At 34.0% G+C, this 19,037-nt stretch overlaps 1 protein-coding gene and 1 pseudogene across 5 annotated transcripts; both read right to left on the bottom strand.

Moving 5' to 3' along the window:
* Window positions 1-344: 344 nt before the first annotated feature.
* Window positions 345-7,385, bottom strand: LOC143897128 (trehalose transporter 1-like protein; annotated as a pseudogene). The gene is made up of 8 exons (XR_013256851.1): window positions 6,855-7,385; window positions 6,274-6,518; window positions 5,822-6,153; window positions 4,176-4,359; window positions 3,781-3,952; window positions 3,217-3,489; window positions 2,041-2,349; window positions 345-1,014 (listed from the first exon to the last, which is right to left on the bottom strand). The product of XR_013256851.1 is annotated as a trehalose transporter 1-like protein (transcript).
* Window positions 7,386-10,168: 2,783 nt separating this feature from the next.
* On the bottom strand, window positions 10,169-18,789 carry LOC143897132 (trehalose transporter 1-like protein). Of its 4 annotated transcripts, XM_077405494.1 has the most exons (8): window positions 18,644-18,789; window positions 16,749-17,128; window positions 14,718-14,901; window positions 14,323-14,494; window positions 13,761-14,033; window positions 12,866-12,895; window positions 12,587-12,787; window positions 10,169-10,717 (listed from the first exon to the last, which is right to left on the bottom strand). In XM_077405494.1, exons 2-8 carry the CDS (start codon window positions 16,795-16,797, stop codon window positions 10,295-10,297), a joined length of 1,332 nt encoding a protein of 443 aa, XP_077261620.1. In that variant the 5' UTR covers window positions 16,798-17,128; window positions 18,644-18,789; the 3' UTR covers window positions 10,169-10,294. The 4 variants fall into 4 exon arrangements, with proteins under 4 accessions (XP_077261620.1, XP_077261619.1, XP_077261621.1 ...); XM_077405493.1 differs by having other exon boundaries at window positions 12,587-12,895; XM_077405495.1 differs by having other exon boundaries at window positions 12,587-12,895; window positions 16,906-17,128.
* Between the last annotated feature and the right edge of the window lie 248 nt (window positions 18,790-19,037).

Genomic DNA, 19,037 nt, shown 5'->3' with positions numbered 1-19,037 from the left:
GTAGCGAAGTATCATTAACGCAAGCGTATTTATAAATATACGTATATGACTAGCATTATATAAACATACAATTACTGTGAGCCGTTTTAAGCGTTGTTAAGATATTTGGAAGATAATAAAATACTTTTGGTTTCATGTAAAAAATAACAAAATTGTTTCTGCGTACATATGATATATGAGTAAAGATAAAGTAGAATCCCCGTTTTACTCCCTTTGAATTTTCTGAACATTCATTGATCAATTCATTTATAATGTCGAACACGTGTTCGTTAATTGATCCGTTTTCCGTTTTTCTTTATGATTCAAGCAATACTAGTAACAGGAGATTAAACGGTGGTCCAAGCTCAAGGATATATATTCCTTTTTTATTTGTTATAAAGACTTATATTATATCTCTATAAAATTGGCAATGGGATATAGGTAATCCGCATTTCCAATACTCTGCTTCATTCTTCTCCGCAGTAAATAATATCAAATCTCTAGATATGTTATAAAACTTTATGCCACGTATTTTTTATAAATATACAATTTCTTTTTAAATGTTTCGCAAATTTATCAGGTGATTAGCATACACCATTCGTCAGGATAATCGGACGCGATGTTCCATCTTCACGTTCGACATGTCACTCCATTGAGTTCGTCCTGGATTTGCTCAAGTGTCTTGCCTTTCGTTTCGGGCAAGAACAATACCGTGAAAAAGATACTAAGGAAAGATAGTCCTGCGAACATCCAAAAGCTCGCGTACATGCCATGGAATGCCTTATCGAGGTTGATAGTGAACTTGGTGGTGACAAAGGCCAAGAACCAGCAGACGAAAACCGTTATACTGGAAGCACTAGCCTTTACGTTCGAGGCGAACATCTCGCCCGTCATTGCCCATGGAATTGCATCCCAGCCTATGCTGAATGTGATCATGAAGATGATGAGTGAGACCACCGGCAACCAGGATATCTGCTTTATCACGTCGTCCGCGTGCTGTACTTCCTTCAGGTAGAAATATAAGCCCAGGGCAAACTGCAAAATAAATGCCTGTTTACACGACAAGCTCGTAATAAGAAACTTTTGCACTTAAAATCAAAATTTGCATAACAAGAAATTCAGTGCTATTAAACATGTTCGGTGCTAGAATTATTCTGATCTATGATGACACATCGTTATGAAAATTTTCCGAAGTTTCTCACAATTATTAAAATCATTAAACTCCCAGAGTACAAAGATATCTTCCAAAGTATCTAATAACAACAACAAAAAACACTAGTTTTAAAAGATCCTAAACGAAAGAATTTTTTCAACTCGTTTCTGCGTGTGTTATCGTCGCGCGTCTGCCTTCTGTCACGCACAAATTATGTAATCGTTCACACAGAGTCCGATGTATTCCATCGCATTCCATCGGAATACGTAATAATGACCCGTATGTACAATTATGCTCTACGTTCCTCGTTTCGCATTGCAATGTACATCCGCGTGATTCGCTGTTAATTTCCTACATCAGGCAGACATTATCGAACATGAGGACTTTACCGTGTCGCGCGTTTATCTTTATCTGATTTACAGAAAGAATCGTAACTCGATCCTCTTTGTCAGGTAATTAAGTCGTTTGCGCCGAAAACGATTTCCTCGAAGGTGAGATGAGTAATAAAAAAAGGAGTCATTAAATGCCGTAATTTGCGGCATTAGTAGCAAGTGTAATTATGAATGCCGGTCGTAAACGCACAACCAGAAAAACGATCAGCATGCAATCAGTGAACATAAGAATTAATCGGCACGCGAAAATTCATGCTAAATATGTACAAGTTATCGTCAAAAAATATTTATAGGATATGACTATCAGTATTATTATAGATTAATATACATTACAAAATTTAATTCTTCTCTAATTTATCTCATTAACGCCATAATTACGATGCTTGCAAAATAATCTTCTGTTTGATCAAATAAAAAATCTAATAAAAATTACAATTTTTCTTCACAATTATGCGTGTAATTATTTTAATTCATTGTTGATCAATTTCAAATCTAAAAACAGAGGCAATTACTCACCAAACTGATTGTCTCTCCGATGCCGGAGAAAACGAGAAGTATCTTTCTACCTGACCTGTCGACGACCATGGGTGTCACTGTTGACGCTAACACCCGCACGACTCCAATGACAATCGGCGCTATCTCCATTGGAACGAGACCTCCGGCAGCTATAAAGATATCTTGCAAATAGTACTCCACCACGGTGATACCGGTAAATTGTTGGAAGGAGACCATGAGACATGTGTAGATCAACGCCTTGAAGTTCGCTTTTACTTTGAACAGTTCCGAGATACTGGCTTGATTCTTGAAAGCCTCGTCAAGTATCACCTGAAAAATTAAAAGCGAGACGAATTTATTAAGCAATAAATATAAAAATTGGAGTACGTAACAATTTGCCTAAAATATTCTGAAAAATAAATAAGATAATAAAACGACCATATATTATTATTAAGAAATGAACTTTCAATTAACACTGAAGCAAATTTGCTATCCAATTATAATCGGGTCTTCTAATTTCTCAAAATTGTATTCAATGTTAATTTCTTTTGCAATTATATTTTATTTTGTGACTGTTCCAACGCTGAAGCTATAGCTATTTTTTTCTCGTGTAATATATCACGTACAACCTGCAGTTCTGCGAGACTCTGCACGTCAATTATAACTATCCCTCGTTGTTGTTTAAGATCAAGGAACCGGCCTTAGCCGCGACCTCGTTTGTCTAACGTGATCCGATGGACAATATGTACTCGGATGTGTTTATCGACGATCGAGTACATGTTCGTAACAGTGCAGGTAGCATTAGCAATTACCTTGTCGCTCGAGAAATCAACGACACTATAAACGGACACGTTGCAATTAGAAATTTATTAGAATAGTTTATACCGATCACATATTTTCCTGACAGAGTTTTTCAGAAAACTAAATATTCCAACAACTAGAATTTCTTAACAAAGATGACCCGAAGAAAGAGTCGAAACGTACGCAAGTCCTTATATATAATTGTAATGATAGAGATTGTGAAAGAACAACTGCGCTTGGCTCTTATTGCCAAACCACAAAATATATTTATTCTAAACAAAGAATTTGTAGAAGTTCAACTAAGAGTTGAATTATGTTTCTTTACTACTAAGAATTTTAAGCGGTAGTTTTCATAAGAGAAAATTATATTGATTAATTATTACTTTGCTGACTTACCTGTATTTCATCGGCCTCTTTCTCGACAGCTGCTTTGGGTTTACTTCGGAGCTTCGCTAGAGATGCGATTGCCTCATCTCTGAGACCTTGACTCAGAAGGTAGTACGGAGATTCTGGCATCATTATAAAGCAGGCGAAAAAGATCACCGGCAGGATGGCACATAGGATCCACAAGACCACGTAGCTAACGAATGGCCCAATAGAATAGGAATATAGGATACCGATCGTTTCAAAGAGCGGGAGAAAAGAGCCTAACGCTCCCCTGATAGATGTCTGAAAAAATATAACAATAGTCATATATCATCTGTTAGTTCGTTATTATATAACAAACAATATAATTATTTTAATATTTCTCAATAAACAAAGACTGTCTTTAAATCTTTTTTAAATCGTTTGAAAACCCAGCAAAAAAATTTATGAACAAATTGATTAGACGATACAATTTATACATATTAAATTTAGTACCAAATAATCGTCATATTTTACACGGAAGACAAAAAAAAAACACGATACCTTAAATACCATGCGTAAAAATGTTTGTACACTCATTCAAAATAAATTTACCTCAGCGATTTCGCCACAATACATAGGAAGGATTGTAAACGTGATAGCTATATTCAATCCAAATATAAATCGAGCGACATAAAGCTGTGCGATGTGATGTGCAGTGGCGACGAGTGTCCACCCAATTATAAACGGCACCATAGAAGATAGCAATGTTCGTTTACGGCCCCATCTATAAAAACAGAAAAAAATCAACTTTTCATCGTCTTTAGTTCAATCTTCGTTAAGCATTTGAATCTGATACGTGCTGATACTTTATTTCTTTATAAAGATTGGGGGTTTCCTTTCTTTAGTTTCAAACTTGTAGACTTGGGAAATAGAACGCATAGTTAAATTGCTATATTTCGAAATTATTCGTGCGTGCAATTGTGAATAACTAATTTATATAACCATACTTGTCTCCGAGGTATCCCGCCACGAAGCTGCCGAAGAAAGCACCGACGGCCACCAGAGATCCTATCCAAGAACCCTGTTCGACACTGATCGGCGACCCCAAAGGTCCGCCATCGTCTTGCAATTTAGGGAGGATTGGACTCGTCCACCCCTCAGCTGCACCGGCCGCAAGGACACATAGACTACCTGTGATTGCACAAAATTCCAGGATGTACAAATGGAAAGTACCACGCAGTCTACGTTAAGTAATTGCTAGAATATTTGCAACTTCATCTCGCGCTTAATTAACGTATTATCATTTAAACGTTTAATTATTAAACTTAGATGTTTATTTAATTGTTAGATGTTTATTTCGTCAAAAAGAAAACTCTTAAGGGAGATATCTGACTGTCTCGAATTATTGGAGGTTTTACCGGCAGAATGAAAAGCGCACAGTTATAATAATGCGAATAAATGTATGATATTCTAACTACTTAATAGATACAATGTATAACTATTTAATAATGTTCGTGGCATTGATCAAGAATAATATTTACGACTTTAATAGAATTCTAATAAACGTATAAAGTAAACATATCTAATCCGTAATGTTTTTGATAATATTGCTTGCGCACTTGTAATTAAAGATGTATGTGTCGTACAGTCCTTGCTAAAAGTCAAACTTTCAATAAAATAAGACTTTGCATGTATGTCAAGCAACTCAAAATTTTTTATATGTTAGAAGGGATTACCGTTAACAGTTTGAGTATGATTTTTTGTTATTTAAATAATTAGTATTTAAATAATTAGTATTGTTTAAACAATTAAAAAAAAATTTTGGCAGAAAAAAATGTTGAAACTTAAAATATAATATCAATGATGTATGTTTTACACACAAAAAAAGTTTAAAAAATATCCTAATATTTTATTTATATTTTATTTATATTTACAGCAAAGTGTCGATTATCTATAAGGAATAATGTAAATTTTATCAACTTTAAACTTAAATAACTCTTAAATAACTTCAAAATTTTACAGAGTATTTTTAATTTAATTTGAAACAATTTACAGCACTTTCTGAATATATTTGAAATACCTCCAATACATCCTTAATTACAATAACTTGAGAATTGTGCTGAAATTTTACACAGATACTTAGACGTAATAATAGAACAATCTATGAAATTTTTGGTAATGCTTTGAGATGACACTCATACATCTTTATCTACTTAATCGCTGAATATACATATAGTATGTATATGTTTGTTTGATATGATCTTATGCACATGCACATGCCGAACGATTTGACATTTCTCTTATCGTTTAATCAGCCCCGATAAGATTTATCTTACAACTTTAAATCACGTTATAAATTTATTTCTTTATAGTGGAATTTATAAGGCTAATAACTTATAAATTCCAAAATAGAAATTTAAATATCAAATAATTAAAGTTATGCTTTTAAAACTTCCAGCACAAATAACGTCTTCCAATACAGTTTTTAAACAATTAAAAATAAATATACTATTAAAAATTCTCAATTAAAATTTAATTATTTTAAAGAAATACATGAAAAATAGACTCCAACAAATGAAAAAAAAAACAGCATTTTGACAATGGATTAATTTGATTTTTCCCCTCGAGGATGTAACTCGCTTTATTGACTTACCCGCCGTAGCAGCCAGGAACTGAGGGAGCTTGGAACCTTTTTCTGTCATTTCTTCAAGACAGCGATGGCCGACAGTGCGGGTCCTATCGCGTATGTTCAACTCTACCGATTCTCTAACTAGGGTGTATAATACGCTGCCGAAGGAAAACTCATTGGTGCAGGATTGTACGCATAATCTTTACAAGAACGCTCTATCTGTTCATTGTCTCGAGTGGGAATCATATTCTCTAACTGTCTCTCTTCCACTCATTTGTTTTGCCGCTTCTTGCAAAGCGCGATCTCAAATCGCCATCGCTGCAGTGTGCAAGGATGAGGGATGCAACGACCGACGTCTGAAACAAGGCACCATGGCTAAAGTCGCGCGGCGTCATTAACGGTGTCTAAAAAATTTCCTCATCAAAAGGATGCCTTTGATCAAAACGAGGTTGTGTTATAAAAAAAAAAAGATAAGCCGGAATTTATTTCAGAATTTTACTCAGAATCTCGTTAAAATGCTGGACTGGATCCTGGAGCAACTCCAGCAAAAGTGAGTACACTCAAAATTTCAGCAAAGAATATCTTCGCCTCTTCCTGCTTGAACCCTCAGTACGCGCTTCTCAAACTCGAATATAAATTCCTCAAGTATTTGAGAAGTTTCGAAACAAAAGTCATCGAAGTCGTAGACGTATCAGCATCCTCAGATTGTTCAATGACATAACTTAGATAATTAACGTGAATTAACTAATAATACAATATTTATGTATTATTTCTTAAGATTAATTTGTTCAAGTAATTATAATAATTTATATTGTGTGTAAATTATGTAAAAATTATGTCTTTTCTAGATGATTAAATATATCGATAACCGTCTTGTTGTTGTCAAGATTTTACTAAAAAATAATAGTTATAATAAAGTTACTTTATATTTCTCCTTCCTTCTTTCTTTTTTTCACATAATTTCATCAATTTATTGGCGTTTTAAAGATATTAAATTTAAACGATACTCGACATTCTTTTAAATTTTGATATATTTGCGGTCGTTGCTAATAATTACGTTTTTCTTTTTCCATGCAGACGTATTACAAAATGACTGGTCTCTAATCCGTGAATAAAAAATACGCAGAAAAATTAATCTTTTTTGTTTTTTATTTTACTTTTACACGCCACGTCCAGCACACGCAATACTAAATCTTGATATAATACAAGCAAAAGATTCTTATGGTTGCCCCACGTTTCCTAATTACGGATCAAATAGAAACTTGCTTGAAAACGTAAGAAAGTTTACTGGCACATCACACTTTTTTTACGCTAGAAAACGAAGCTTATATATATGTGCATACAATAATACGTAACGAAGTATTGCAAGCGTATTTATAAATATGCATGGTATGACTTGCATTATATAATTGCTATGAACCGTGTTAGTCATTGTGTAAAGGTTTTTGGAAAACAAGTATTCTTGGTTCCATGTAGAAAGTAACAAAATTATCTCTGCGTACATATGATATATAAACAAAAATAGACTAGAATCTCCGTTTTACTCTTTCTAAATTTTCATTTATCGTTCACTTCATTTAAATCATCGAATCATTGTTTGTTAATTAAATATTAATTTAATTAAATAAAATATCTGATATAAAAGTTACAATTTTTTTTAATAATAATAAATAGTATCTGATCTAAAATTTAATAGCATTTCGTGCTTATTAATTAAACGCGATTTTAAAAATAATCGCAGCTTAAAATAAAATGTATCTTTATAATTTTTAATGATATTAATATAAATTCCTCAAAGTGTCTTTAAAAACCACAACGCATGTCCACTCTAAAAAACTGCTCAAGTTCATCATTTTCTGTCGCAAGGCGAAATTATAACCCGTTCCGTGAAACAGCAAACAAACGCAACGAGAAACTACATTGCGTTTATCGCTTCATGAATATACTAATTTTGAATACACTTGTCACGCAAATTTCTGAATGTATCTGCTGTTTATCAAAAGAGCAGTACAAACTTTCTAAACGTTTCATCAATGTTCACGATATACGTGGGTAGTCTGAAAAGTTTTGAGCCTCAAACAATATTTTTTTCGGACTACCCTCGTATTTATAAGTTCATAGCAATATAATTAGCAATATTATAGCAATATTACTAGTTCATAGCAATATAATCTTAATATTTTTCTGTAATAATATATACCTATATATTTTTCCTAAATTAAATACTATTAATTCTTGTACCTCTATTTGACGCAAAGTTTTAATGCTATTATTATTAATTTTTGCTATTAATAATCTTTGTCAGTGAGCCAGTATAAATTATTAAAAACAAAAGAAGATTTGAGGAGATTCTCTTCAATTAAAATTCATCCCAGATTCAAATGGCAATATTTTTCTTTACTTTCATAAATGTAATTTTTCTAATTCATCGTTATTTATATATAATTTGTGGTTAAATCTAAAAACAAAGACAATTATATATATATATATATATATATATATATATATATATATATAATTGTCTTTGTTTTTATATATATATATATACTCACCAAACTGATTGTTACTTCGTTTCTAGAAAAAATAAGGAGCATCTTTCTACCTGATCTGTCGACAACAAAAAATGTCACCATTGACGCTAATACCTGTACGACTCCGATGACAATCGGCGCTATCTCCGATGAGACAAGACCTCCGGCAGCGATAAAGACATTATGCATATACAACAGCACGACACTGATGCCGATAAGCTGCTGAAAGGAAATCATGGCGCATGTCTAGGTCAACGCCTTTAAATTCAACTTTACTCGATACAGATCAGATATGCTGGCTTGATTCTTGAAAGCCTACGTCACGTGCAACCTGAAAAATCGAAAGCGAGACGAATTTATTAAGCAATACTGATGAAAATCGGAGCGCAATAGTTTGTCTAGAATGTTTTAAAATAAATGAAATAATATAAAGGCCAAATTATTGCTAGGAGATAAAGTTTCAGTTAACTAAAATTTGTCACTTGCAATCAGGGTTTCTACTTCCTCAAAATGGTTTTTAACGTTAATTGTTTATGCAATTAAATTATATTTTGCGATTGCTTTTCTTGTTTTATATAGTCGCGTACTAATGAAATTTATTGTCTTCAGTTCAGTTGTTTTTGTCAAATATTATTTGAATATGTGATACGTGCTTCATTTCTTTATAAAGATTGGTTTCTTTCTTTAGTATTAAGCTTGTAGACTTGAGAAATAGCATAGTTAAATCTATATATTGCATATATAGAGATAGACTAGCTATAATTGTACAAAAAGTCCAGGATATACAAATGGAAAATACCACGATAAATAATTGTTGAAGTATTCTTCTCGCGTTTAATCAACGTGCTATTATTTAAACGTTTAATTATTAAAGCTGGATTTTTGTTTCGTCAGAAAGGAAACTCTCAAGGGAGATATCTATCTGCCTCGAACTGTTGGAGATCTTACCGGCAGTGAACAGCACATAATTATGATAATGCGAATATAAATGTTTAATATTCTAATAATTTAATAAGTACTTTAGGTAGAAAGTATAAATGCGCTTAATAATAATGTGTTTGTAGAATAACTGGGTAATACCAATAAAAGTAATTCTAATGTCTTTAACGGACTTCTAGTAGACATATCAAATTGGTAATGTTTTCGCTTGCGCACTTATGATTAAATCAACTCAACTCTGCTTAATCATTGTATATGTTTATTTGATGTTGTCCGCTCTAAAGACGAGGTATCCAGTACTCGATTTTAGTTGATATTATCACATCCAACATAAACCAAATATAACATTTTTTGTTCCTCAAACGCGATTTGGCATGGAACTTCCTAATTATAATCTACAACAACCGAGACAACACGCATGTGTAGAATACGACTAAAACTAGGTACTAAATAAACCATAAATCAGGACGTCTTAAAAACATTATAAAAACAATTTTATAAGATAACTTCAAGAATTATAAGCTGTCCTTTAGATGTCCTATAAGTCGTAACAATGCTCTTTGAAGAGTGCGCAATCATCAATTTGCCTGCGCACTCAACGTCGACGATTCTTCTTAATACGCAAGTAAGATATGAGACAGATTAGTCCAGTAACTTTAGGCAGAAATTCGAAGTGAGTCCTCACTTGGAATTTTTCCGAAGTGAAATCCTAAAAAGTTACTGAAATAGATAGAAATTTCGCATTCGTGGACCGTCGTCATTGCGTGGAACTATCACTACAGCGCGAGCGGTAAGACTATCTCACTATTTTCTCTTGATATCGTTGCACGCGCGATAATACATGATTGTCGAGTCACTCTGCTTCATTCTTTTCCGCAGTAAATAATATGAAATCTCTAGATATGTTATAAAACTTTATGCCACATATTTTTTATAAATATACAATTTCTTTTTAAGTGTTTCGCGAATTCATCAGGTGTTTAGCGTACACCATTCGTCAGGATAATCGGACGCGAATGTTTCCTCTTCACGTCTTTGTTCCTTTCTCGACATTTATAGTCACTCCATTGAGTTCGTCCTGGATTTGCTGAAGTGTCTTGCCTTTCGTTTCGGGCAAGAACAATACCGTGAAAAAGATACTAAGGAAGCAGAATCCTGCGAACATCCAAAAGGTCGCGTACATGCCATGGAATGCCTTATCGAGGTTGCTAGAGAACTTGGTGGTGACAAAGGCCAAGAACCAGCAGACGAAAACCGTTATACTGGAAGCATTAGCCTTTACGTTCGAGGCGAACATCTCGCCCGTCATTGCCCATGGAATGGCACCCCAGCCTACGCTGAATGTGATAATGAAGATGATGAGTGAGACCACCGGCAACCAGGATATCTGCTTTACCACGTCGTCCGCGTGCTGTACTTCCTTCAGGTAGAAATATAAGCCCAGGGAAAACTGCAAAATAAATACCTGTTTACACGACAAACTCGCGTAATAAAAGACTTTTGTACTTAAAATCAAATTTTGCCTAACAAGAAATTCAGTGCTATTAAACATGTTCGGTGCTAGAATTATTCTGATCTATGATGACACATCGTTATGAAAATTTTCCGAAGTTTCTCACAATTATTAAAATCATTAAACTCCCAGAGTACAAAGATATCTTCCAAAGTATCTAATAACGACAACAAAAAACACTAGTTTCAAAAGATCCTAAACGAAAGAATTTTTTCAACTCGTTTCTGCGTGTGTTATCGTCGCGCGTCTGCCTTCTGTCGCGCACAAATTATGTAATCGTTCACACAGAGTCCGATGTATTCCATCGCATTCCATCGGAATACGTAATAATGACCCGTATGTATAATTATGCTCTACCTTCCTCGTCTCGCATTGCAATGTATATCCGCGTGATTCGCTGTTATTACATTTCCTACATCAGGCAGACATTATCGAAGACGAGGACTCTTTACCGTGTCGCGCGTTTATCTTCATCCGATTTACAGAGAAAATCGTGACTCGATCCTCTTTGTCAGGTAATTAAGTCGTTTGCGCCGAGAATGATTTCCTCGAAGGTGAGGTAAGTGATAAAAGAAGGAGTCATTAAATGCCGTAATTTGCGGCATTAGTTGCAAGTATAATTATGAATGCCGATCGTAAACGCACGACCAGAAAATGCATTTAACGATCAGCATGCAATCAGTAAATATGAGAATTAATCGGCACGCGAAAATTCACGCTAAATATATACAAATTATCGTCAAAAAATATTTATAGGATATGACTATCAGTATTAGATTAACTGCAAACATTACAAAATTTAATTTTTCTCTAATTTATCTCATTATCGCCACGATTATGATGCTTGCAAAATAAGCTTCTGTTTAATCAAATTTAAATAAAGAATCTAATAAAAATTACAATTTAGTAATATTAAGTATCTCAAATTTAATAGCAGTTCGCACTTATTAATTAAACGCGATTTTATAGATAACGCGTTTAATTAATAATCTTGAAATAAAATTTATTTTTATAATTTTAATATAAATTCCTTGAGGTTTTAAAACCGACAACTCATGTCCATGTCCACTCTAACAAACTGCTCAGATTCATTATTCTGTTGCGAGGCGACGAAATTACAACTCTTTCCATAAAACAGAAAGGAAATCCGCGTTGTGTGTGTGTCTATCACACACACTTTTAATTTCTGAATCAATTTGTTGTTTATCAAACAAAAAAATAGTACGAGAACTTTATAAAAGCTTCAATGCAAGATATATTAAACACTAAGTCATATATTAATTCTTTTTAAACTATTACTTTTAAAATATTAAGTGTGTGTGTGTGTGTGTGTGTGTGTGTACATTGTATAGTTAGTATTAACTCTATCGGTTATGCAATGTTTTATAAATAATTGCAACTAGTTTCTTAGAAATATAAGGCTCGATATAATGGAACAAGCGAATACTTTCTAACATATTTCTGATGTTTCTTTATATACTTTCTAACATATTTTTATAATGTTTCTTTATATACAATATTCTCTCTCATATATTTCTTCTAAATTGAATACTATCAGTTGTTGTGCCTATATTTGAAGTAAAACTTTCAATATAATTGATTTCTACTGTTAATTATCTTTGTCAATGAGGCAATATGTACTCAGTATCAATAACAAAATAAGATATAATATAACGAGGTTCTCATAATTAAGTTAAATTACATCCCAGATTAAAATCAAATTAATTTTTTCTTATTTTGATGAGTATAATTATTCTAATTCATTGTTGATCAATTTCAAATCTAAAAACAGAGGCAATTACTCACCAAACTGATTGTCTCTCCGATGCCGGAGAAAACGAGAAGTATCTTTCTACCTGACCTATCAACAACCACGGGTGTCACTATTGACGCTAACACCTGCACGACTCCAATGACAATCGGCGCTATCTCCATTGGGACGAGACCTCCGGCAGCTATAAAGATATTTTGCATGTAGTACTGCACCACGGTGATACCGGTAAATTGCTGGAAGAAAACCATGAGACATGTGTAGACCAATGCCTTGAAGTTCGCTTTCACTTTGCACAGTTCCAAGATACTTGCTTGATTTTTGAAAGCCTCGTCAAGTATCACCTGAAAAATCGAAAGCGAGACGAATTTATCAAGCAATAAATATAAAAATTGGAGTACGTAACAATTTGCCTAAAATATTATGTAATAAATAGGATAATAAAACGACCAAATTATTATTAAGAAATGAATTTTTAATTAACACTGAAACAAATTTGCTGTCCATTTATAATGGGCTCTTCGGGTCTTCTAATTTCGCAAAATTGTATTCAATGTTAATTTCTTTTGCAATTGTATTTTATTTTGTGACTGTTCCAACGCTGAAGCAATAGCTATTTTTTCTCGTGTAATATATAGTCGCGTACAACCTGCAGTTCTGCGAGACTCTGCACGTCAATTATAACTATCCCTCATTGTTGTTTAAGATCAAGGAACGGCCTTAGCCGCGACCTCGTTTGTCTAACGTGATCTGACGGACAATATGTACTCGGATGCGTTTAACAACGATCGAGTACATGTTCGTAACAGTGCAGGTAGCATTAGCAATTACCTTGTCGCTCGAGAAATCAACGACACTATAAAAGGACACGTTGCAATTGAAAATTTATTAGGATAGTTTATACCGATCACATATTTTCCTGACAGAGTTTTTCAGAAAACTAAATATTCCAACAACTATAAAATTTCTACAAAAATGACCTGAAGGATCGTAATTGTAATGATAGAGATTGTGCAAGAACAAATGCGCTTGACTCTTATTGCCGAACTACAAAATATATTTATTCTTAACAAAGAATTTGTAGAAGTTCAACTAAGAGTTGAATTATGTTTTCTTACTACTAAGAATTTTAAGATTTTGGGATTTTTTTGGAGCGGTAGGTTTTATAAGAAAAAATTATGTTTATTAATTATAACTTTGCTGACTTACCTGTATTTCATCGGCCTCCTTCTCGACAGCTGCTTCGGGTTTACTTCGGAGTTTCGCTAAAGATGCGATTGCCTCATCTCTGTGGCCTTGACTGAGGAGGTAGTACGGAGATTCCGGCATCATTATGAAGCAGACGAAAAAGATCACCGGCAGGATGGCACATAGGATCCACAAGACCACGTAGCTAACGAATGATCCGATAGAATAGGAATATAGGATACCGATCGATTCAAAGAGCGGGAGAAAAGAGCCTAACGCTCCCCTGATAGACGTCTGAAAAGATATAACAATAGTTATATATCATCTGTTAGTTCGTTATTATATAACGAGCAATATAATAATTTTAATATTTCTCAACAAACAAAGACTGTCTTTAAATCTTTTTTAAATCGTTTAAAAACACAGCAAAAAAATTTATGAACAAATTGATTAGACGATACAAATTATACATATTAAATTTAGTACCAAATAATCGTCATATTTTACACGGAAGACAAAAAAAACACGATACCTTAAATACTATGCGTAAAAATGTTTGTACACTCATTCAAAATAAATTTACCTCAGCGATTTCGCCACAATACATAGGAAGGATTGTAAACGTGATAGCTATATTCAATCCAAATATAAATCGAGCGACATAAAGCTGTGCGATGTGATGTGCAGTGGCGACGAGTGTCCACCCAATTATAAACGGCACCATAGAAGATAGCAATGTTCGTTTACGGCCCCATCTATAAAAACAGAAAAAAATCAACTTTTCATCGTCTTTAGTTCAATCTTCGTTAAGCATTTGAATCTGATACGTGCGCTGATACTTTATTTCTTTATAAAGATTGGGGGGTTCCTTTCTTTAGTTTCAAACTTGTAGACTTGGGAAATAGAACGCATAGTTAAATTGCTATATTTTGAAATTATTCGTGCGTGCAATTGTATAACTAATTTATATAACCATACTTGTCTCCGAGGTATCCCGCCACGAAGCTGCCGAAGAAAGCACCGACGGCCACCAGAGATCCTATCCAAGAACCCTGTTCGACACTGATCGGCGACCCCAAAGGTCCGCCATCGTCTTGCAATTTAGGGAGGACTGGACTCGTCCACCCCTCAGCTGCACCGGCCGCAAGGACACATAGACTACCTGTGATTGTACAAAATTCCAGGATGTACAAATGGAAAGTACCACGTTGTCAACGTTAAGTAATTGCTGGAATATTCGCAACTTCTTCTCGCGCTTAATTAACGTATTATCATTTAAACGTTTAATTAAACTTAGATGTTTATTTCGTCAAAAAGAAAACTCTTAAGGGAGATATCTGACTGTCTCGAATTATTGGAGGTTTTGCCGGCAAAATGAAGAGCGCACAGTTATAATAATGCGAATAAATGTTTAATATTCTAACTACTTAATAGGTACAAAGTATAATTATTTAATAATGTTCGTGGCATTTTGATCGAGAATAATACTTATGTTTTTAATGGAATTCTAGTAAACGTGTAAAGTAAACATATATCTAATCCGTAATGTTTTCGATAATATCGCTTGCGCACTTGTGATTAAATCAGCTCAATTCTACTTAATCGTTGAATATATAGTATGTATATATTTGTTTGATATGATCTTATCCGCGCTCTGTATTGAAGATGAAATAATGCTTTTTAGCACTCGATTAAAATTGAGATTACTTCATCCAACACAAACAAAATCTCAAATTATATTTTTTATTCGTCAAATGCGCGATTTGGCGTAGAACTTCCCAATTACAATCGAAAATAACCCGGACAACATGGATGTCTAGAAGACAATTAAAATAATGTCCTGAAAACGTCACAAACAGGAACATCTTAAAGACGTTAAAAAGAAAAACAATTTTATAAGATAACTTCAAGAATTATATGATGTCCTTAATTAAATCTACACTATTATGACAAAACATGTTATATAGTAAAGTTATACAACTTTGTTACAGAAGTTACAAAAAGAGAAGAAAAAATGTTATATTTATATAACATTTCTTTTTGTATAGCAAGTTGTATACTTAATATGTTTTGCTACATAATATGCTTTGTTTTACGTATAGTGCAGACGCAACTTTACAATACTCTTCGAAGAGCGCGCAATCATTATTTTACTTGCGCACTCAACGTTGACGATTCTTACGTAAGCAAGATAGAAGACAAATTTATTCGCATTCGTGGATCGTCGGCATTGCGTGGAACTATCACTACAGCGTTGAGATTAATTCCTCTTGATATCGTTGCACGCATGATAACACGTGATTATCGAGTTACTGATTTTCGTAAACTTTCTCATTGATAGCGTCTGACACGAGCATAGCTGATGCTGATTTTATCTATTGTTTACAGGTTTACACAATTAATCCGTGCCAAGTATTATCGTGAATATACAGATGCACATAGATTATACGCGCCCTGAATCATCGCTTCGCAATGTGAAACACGAACATGCCACGAGATAACATGAATAAGAAAAGAGCATGTTTGACACATAATGCCTCCATTTTTGATCGTGAAAAATTTCCAAGTTAATAATTATTTTTATCTGTAACTATATCATCTATCAATCGTACCATGCCCATGCCGAACGATTTGACATTTCTCATATCGTTTAATCAGCCACGATAAGATTTATCTTACAACATCAGATTACGTTATAAATCTATATGCTTTATAGTGGAATTTATAAGGCTAATAACTTGGAAAAATTCAGAAATAGAAATTTAAATATCAAATAATTAAAGTTGCGCTCTTAAAGCTTTCAGCACAAATAACGTCTTCCAATACAGTTTTTAAGCAATTAAAAATAAATATACAATTAAAAATTCTCAGATAAAATTTAATTATTTTAAAGAAATACATGAAAAATAGACTCCAACAAATGAAAAAAAAACAGCATTTTGACAATGGATTAATTTGATTTTTTTCCCTCGAGGATGTAACTCGCTTTATTGACAGACGCGGACTTACCCGCCGTAGCAGCCAGGAACTGAGGGAGCTTGGAACCTTTCTCTGTCATTTCTTCAAGACAGCGATGGCCGACAGTGCGGGTCCTATCGCGTATGTTCAACTCTACGAATTTTCTAACTAGGGTGTATAATACGTACGCTGCCGAAGGAAAACTCACTGGTGCAGGATTGTAGGCATAATCTTTATAAGAACGCTCTATCTGCTCATTGTCTCGAGTGGGAGTCGTATTCTCTAACCGTCTCTCTCTCTCTCTCTCTCTCTCTCTCTCTCTCTCTCTCACTCATTTCTTTTGCCGCTTCTTGCAAAGCGCGATCTCAATCGCCATCGCTGCAGTGTGCAGTGGTGAGGGATGCAACGACCGACGTCTCAATACCTAGACTCTGAAACAAAGCACCATGGTTAAGGTCGCGCAGCGTCATTAACAGTGTCTAGAAAATTTCCTCATCAAAAGGATGTCTTTGATCGAGACAAGGTTGTGTTATAAAAGAAAAAAGTAATACACCGGAATTTAATTCCGAATTTTACTCAGAATCTCGTTAAAATGCTGGATTGAAATCCAATTCGTGACTTTGATCATCAAAATGTTTGTGAGGGAATAAGAGTTCCACCAATTTACTTTAAAATAATAGGTAAGATAGTAACTTAATCTTTCCCAATACATTCACATAATTATTCGTAATATCTCCTATTTATCAAGAAACTAGATTCAGCTTTATAATAAATGAGGCAATAATGAACCTGGAACCTCCCGTATACCGTGCGGGTGTCGTGCCAATTCGAATTCATGTAGAAAATAACAAAATTATCTCTGCGTACATATAATATGTAAACAAAAATTAAAAAAAATTTATGTTTTACTTTTTCTCAATTTTTATTTATCGTTTACTTCATTTAAATCATTGAACCATTGTTCGTTAATTGATCCGTTTTCCGTTTCTTTTTTTTTTATTAAATCAATATTACTAACAAAAAACTGAACAGTGATCCAAGCTCATCGAAGACATTTCTTTTTTACCTATATTTAGATATAATTATATCTGTATAAATTTGACAGTGGTATAGACACATATATTATCCGCATTTCTCTGCATGATTCTTCTCCACTGTATAATGATAGCAAATTCCTAGATATGTTATAAAACTTTACTCTACGCATATGTCATAAGTATATAAAACTGTACTCCACGTATCTTTTATAAATATCAAATCTCTTTAAAATGTCTCGCGAATTCATCAGGTATTCCGCGTACACCATTCATCAGTATAATCGAAGGCGAATATTCCCTCCTCACTTCTTCGTCCCATTTTCGACGGTTATAGTCGAAGTCACTCCATTGAGTTCATCTTGCATTTGCTAAAGAGTCTTGCCTTTCGTTTCGGGCAACAGCAATACCGTGAAAAAGATACTAATAATGCAGAAACCTCCGAATATCCAGAAGATCACGCACTTGCCATTGAACGCTTCTTCAAGATTGATGGAGAACTTGGCCATGTGCTAATTTAAAGCTCAAAACTTTAGTTATAGTAGAAGCTCTAGCCTTGATGTTCGAAGCGAACATCTCACCCATCAATGCCCACGGAATCGCGCAATTTGCTATCAAAGGTGTATTCTGTGTTTGCTGGGCTATTTTTTTATAAATAGAAATTTAAATATCAGATAATTAAAGTTGCGCTTTCAAAACTTGCAGCACAAATAAAGTCTTTCAAAACGGTTCTTAAGCAATTAAGACGAATTAATAAGCAATTAATAATTCTCGCGTTAAAGTCAAAGTATTTTTTAAAAATACATATAAAGTAGATTTCAACAAATTAAAAAAAACAGCGTTTTGACAATAGATTAATTTGATTTCTTTCTCTCGAAAATGTAGCCCGTTATTGACAGACGGGAGATTTACCTGCTGCAGCAGCTAGGAATTGAGAGAGCTTGGAACCTTTCTCCGTCATCTCTTCGAGATAGCGACGATGGTCCTGCCACTGGTATGTTCAACTCCACTGTTTCCCTGACTGGAGTGTACAATACACCACACACAAAAAGGAACTCACTATTAGGTACAGGCATAGTCTTTATAAGAGCACTCTATCTGCTCATTGCCTCGAGTGGGGGTCATATTCGCAATCTCTAATCGTCTCTACGTCTCTCTCCCACTCATTTCTTTTGCCGCTCCTCGCAAATCGTGATCTCGATCGCGGGTCGATCGCCGTCGCTGCGGCGATACAATGACCGATGTTTCAAAATCTATAAGATCCTGAAACAAGGCCATGGTCATTGAAGTGCTAGATTGAATGTTT

The sequence above is a fragment of the Temnothorax americanus genome, unplaced genomic scaffold, assembly GCF_048541705.1.
Source record: "Temnothorax americanus isolate GAGA-0224 unplaced genomic scaffold, ASM4854170v1 Scaffold2, whole genome shotgun sequence".
NCBI lineage: Eukaryota > Metazoa > Arthropoda > Insecta > Hymenoptera > Formicidae > Temnothorax > Temnothorax americanus.
The sequence above is the reverse complement of the archived record's forward strand: the minus strand, read 5'-3'. Positions and strand labels throughout refer to the sequence as shown.

Excerpts from the sequence above, each read along its gene's own strand:
- LOC143897132 (XM_077405493.1), bottom strand. The coding sequence starts at position 16,797 with ATGACAGAGAAAGGTTCCAAGCTCCCTCAGTTCCTGGCTGCTACGGCG. Across the intron at positions 14,495-14,717 it reads GCGGGATACCTCGGAGACAA|ATGGGGCCGTAAACGAACAT; the intron begins GTATGGTTATAT and ends CTGTTTTTATAG. Across the intron at positions 14,034-14,322 it reads ATTGTGGCGAAATCGCTGAG|ACGTCTATCAGGGGAGCGTT; the intron begins GTAAATTTATTT and ends ATATCTTTTCAG.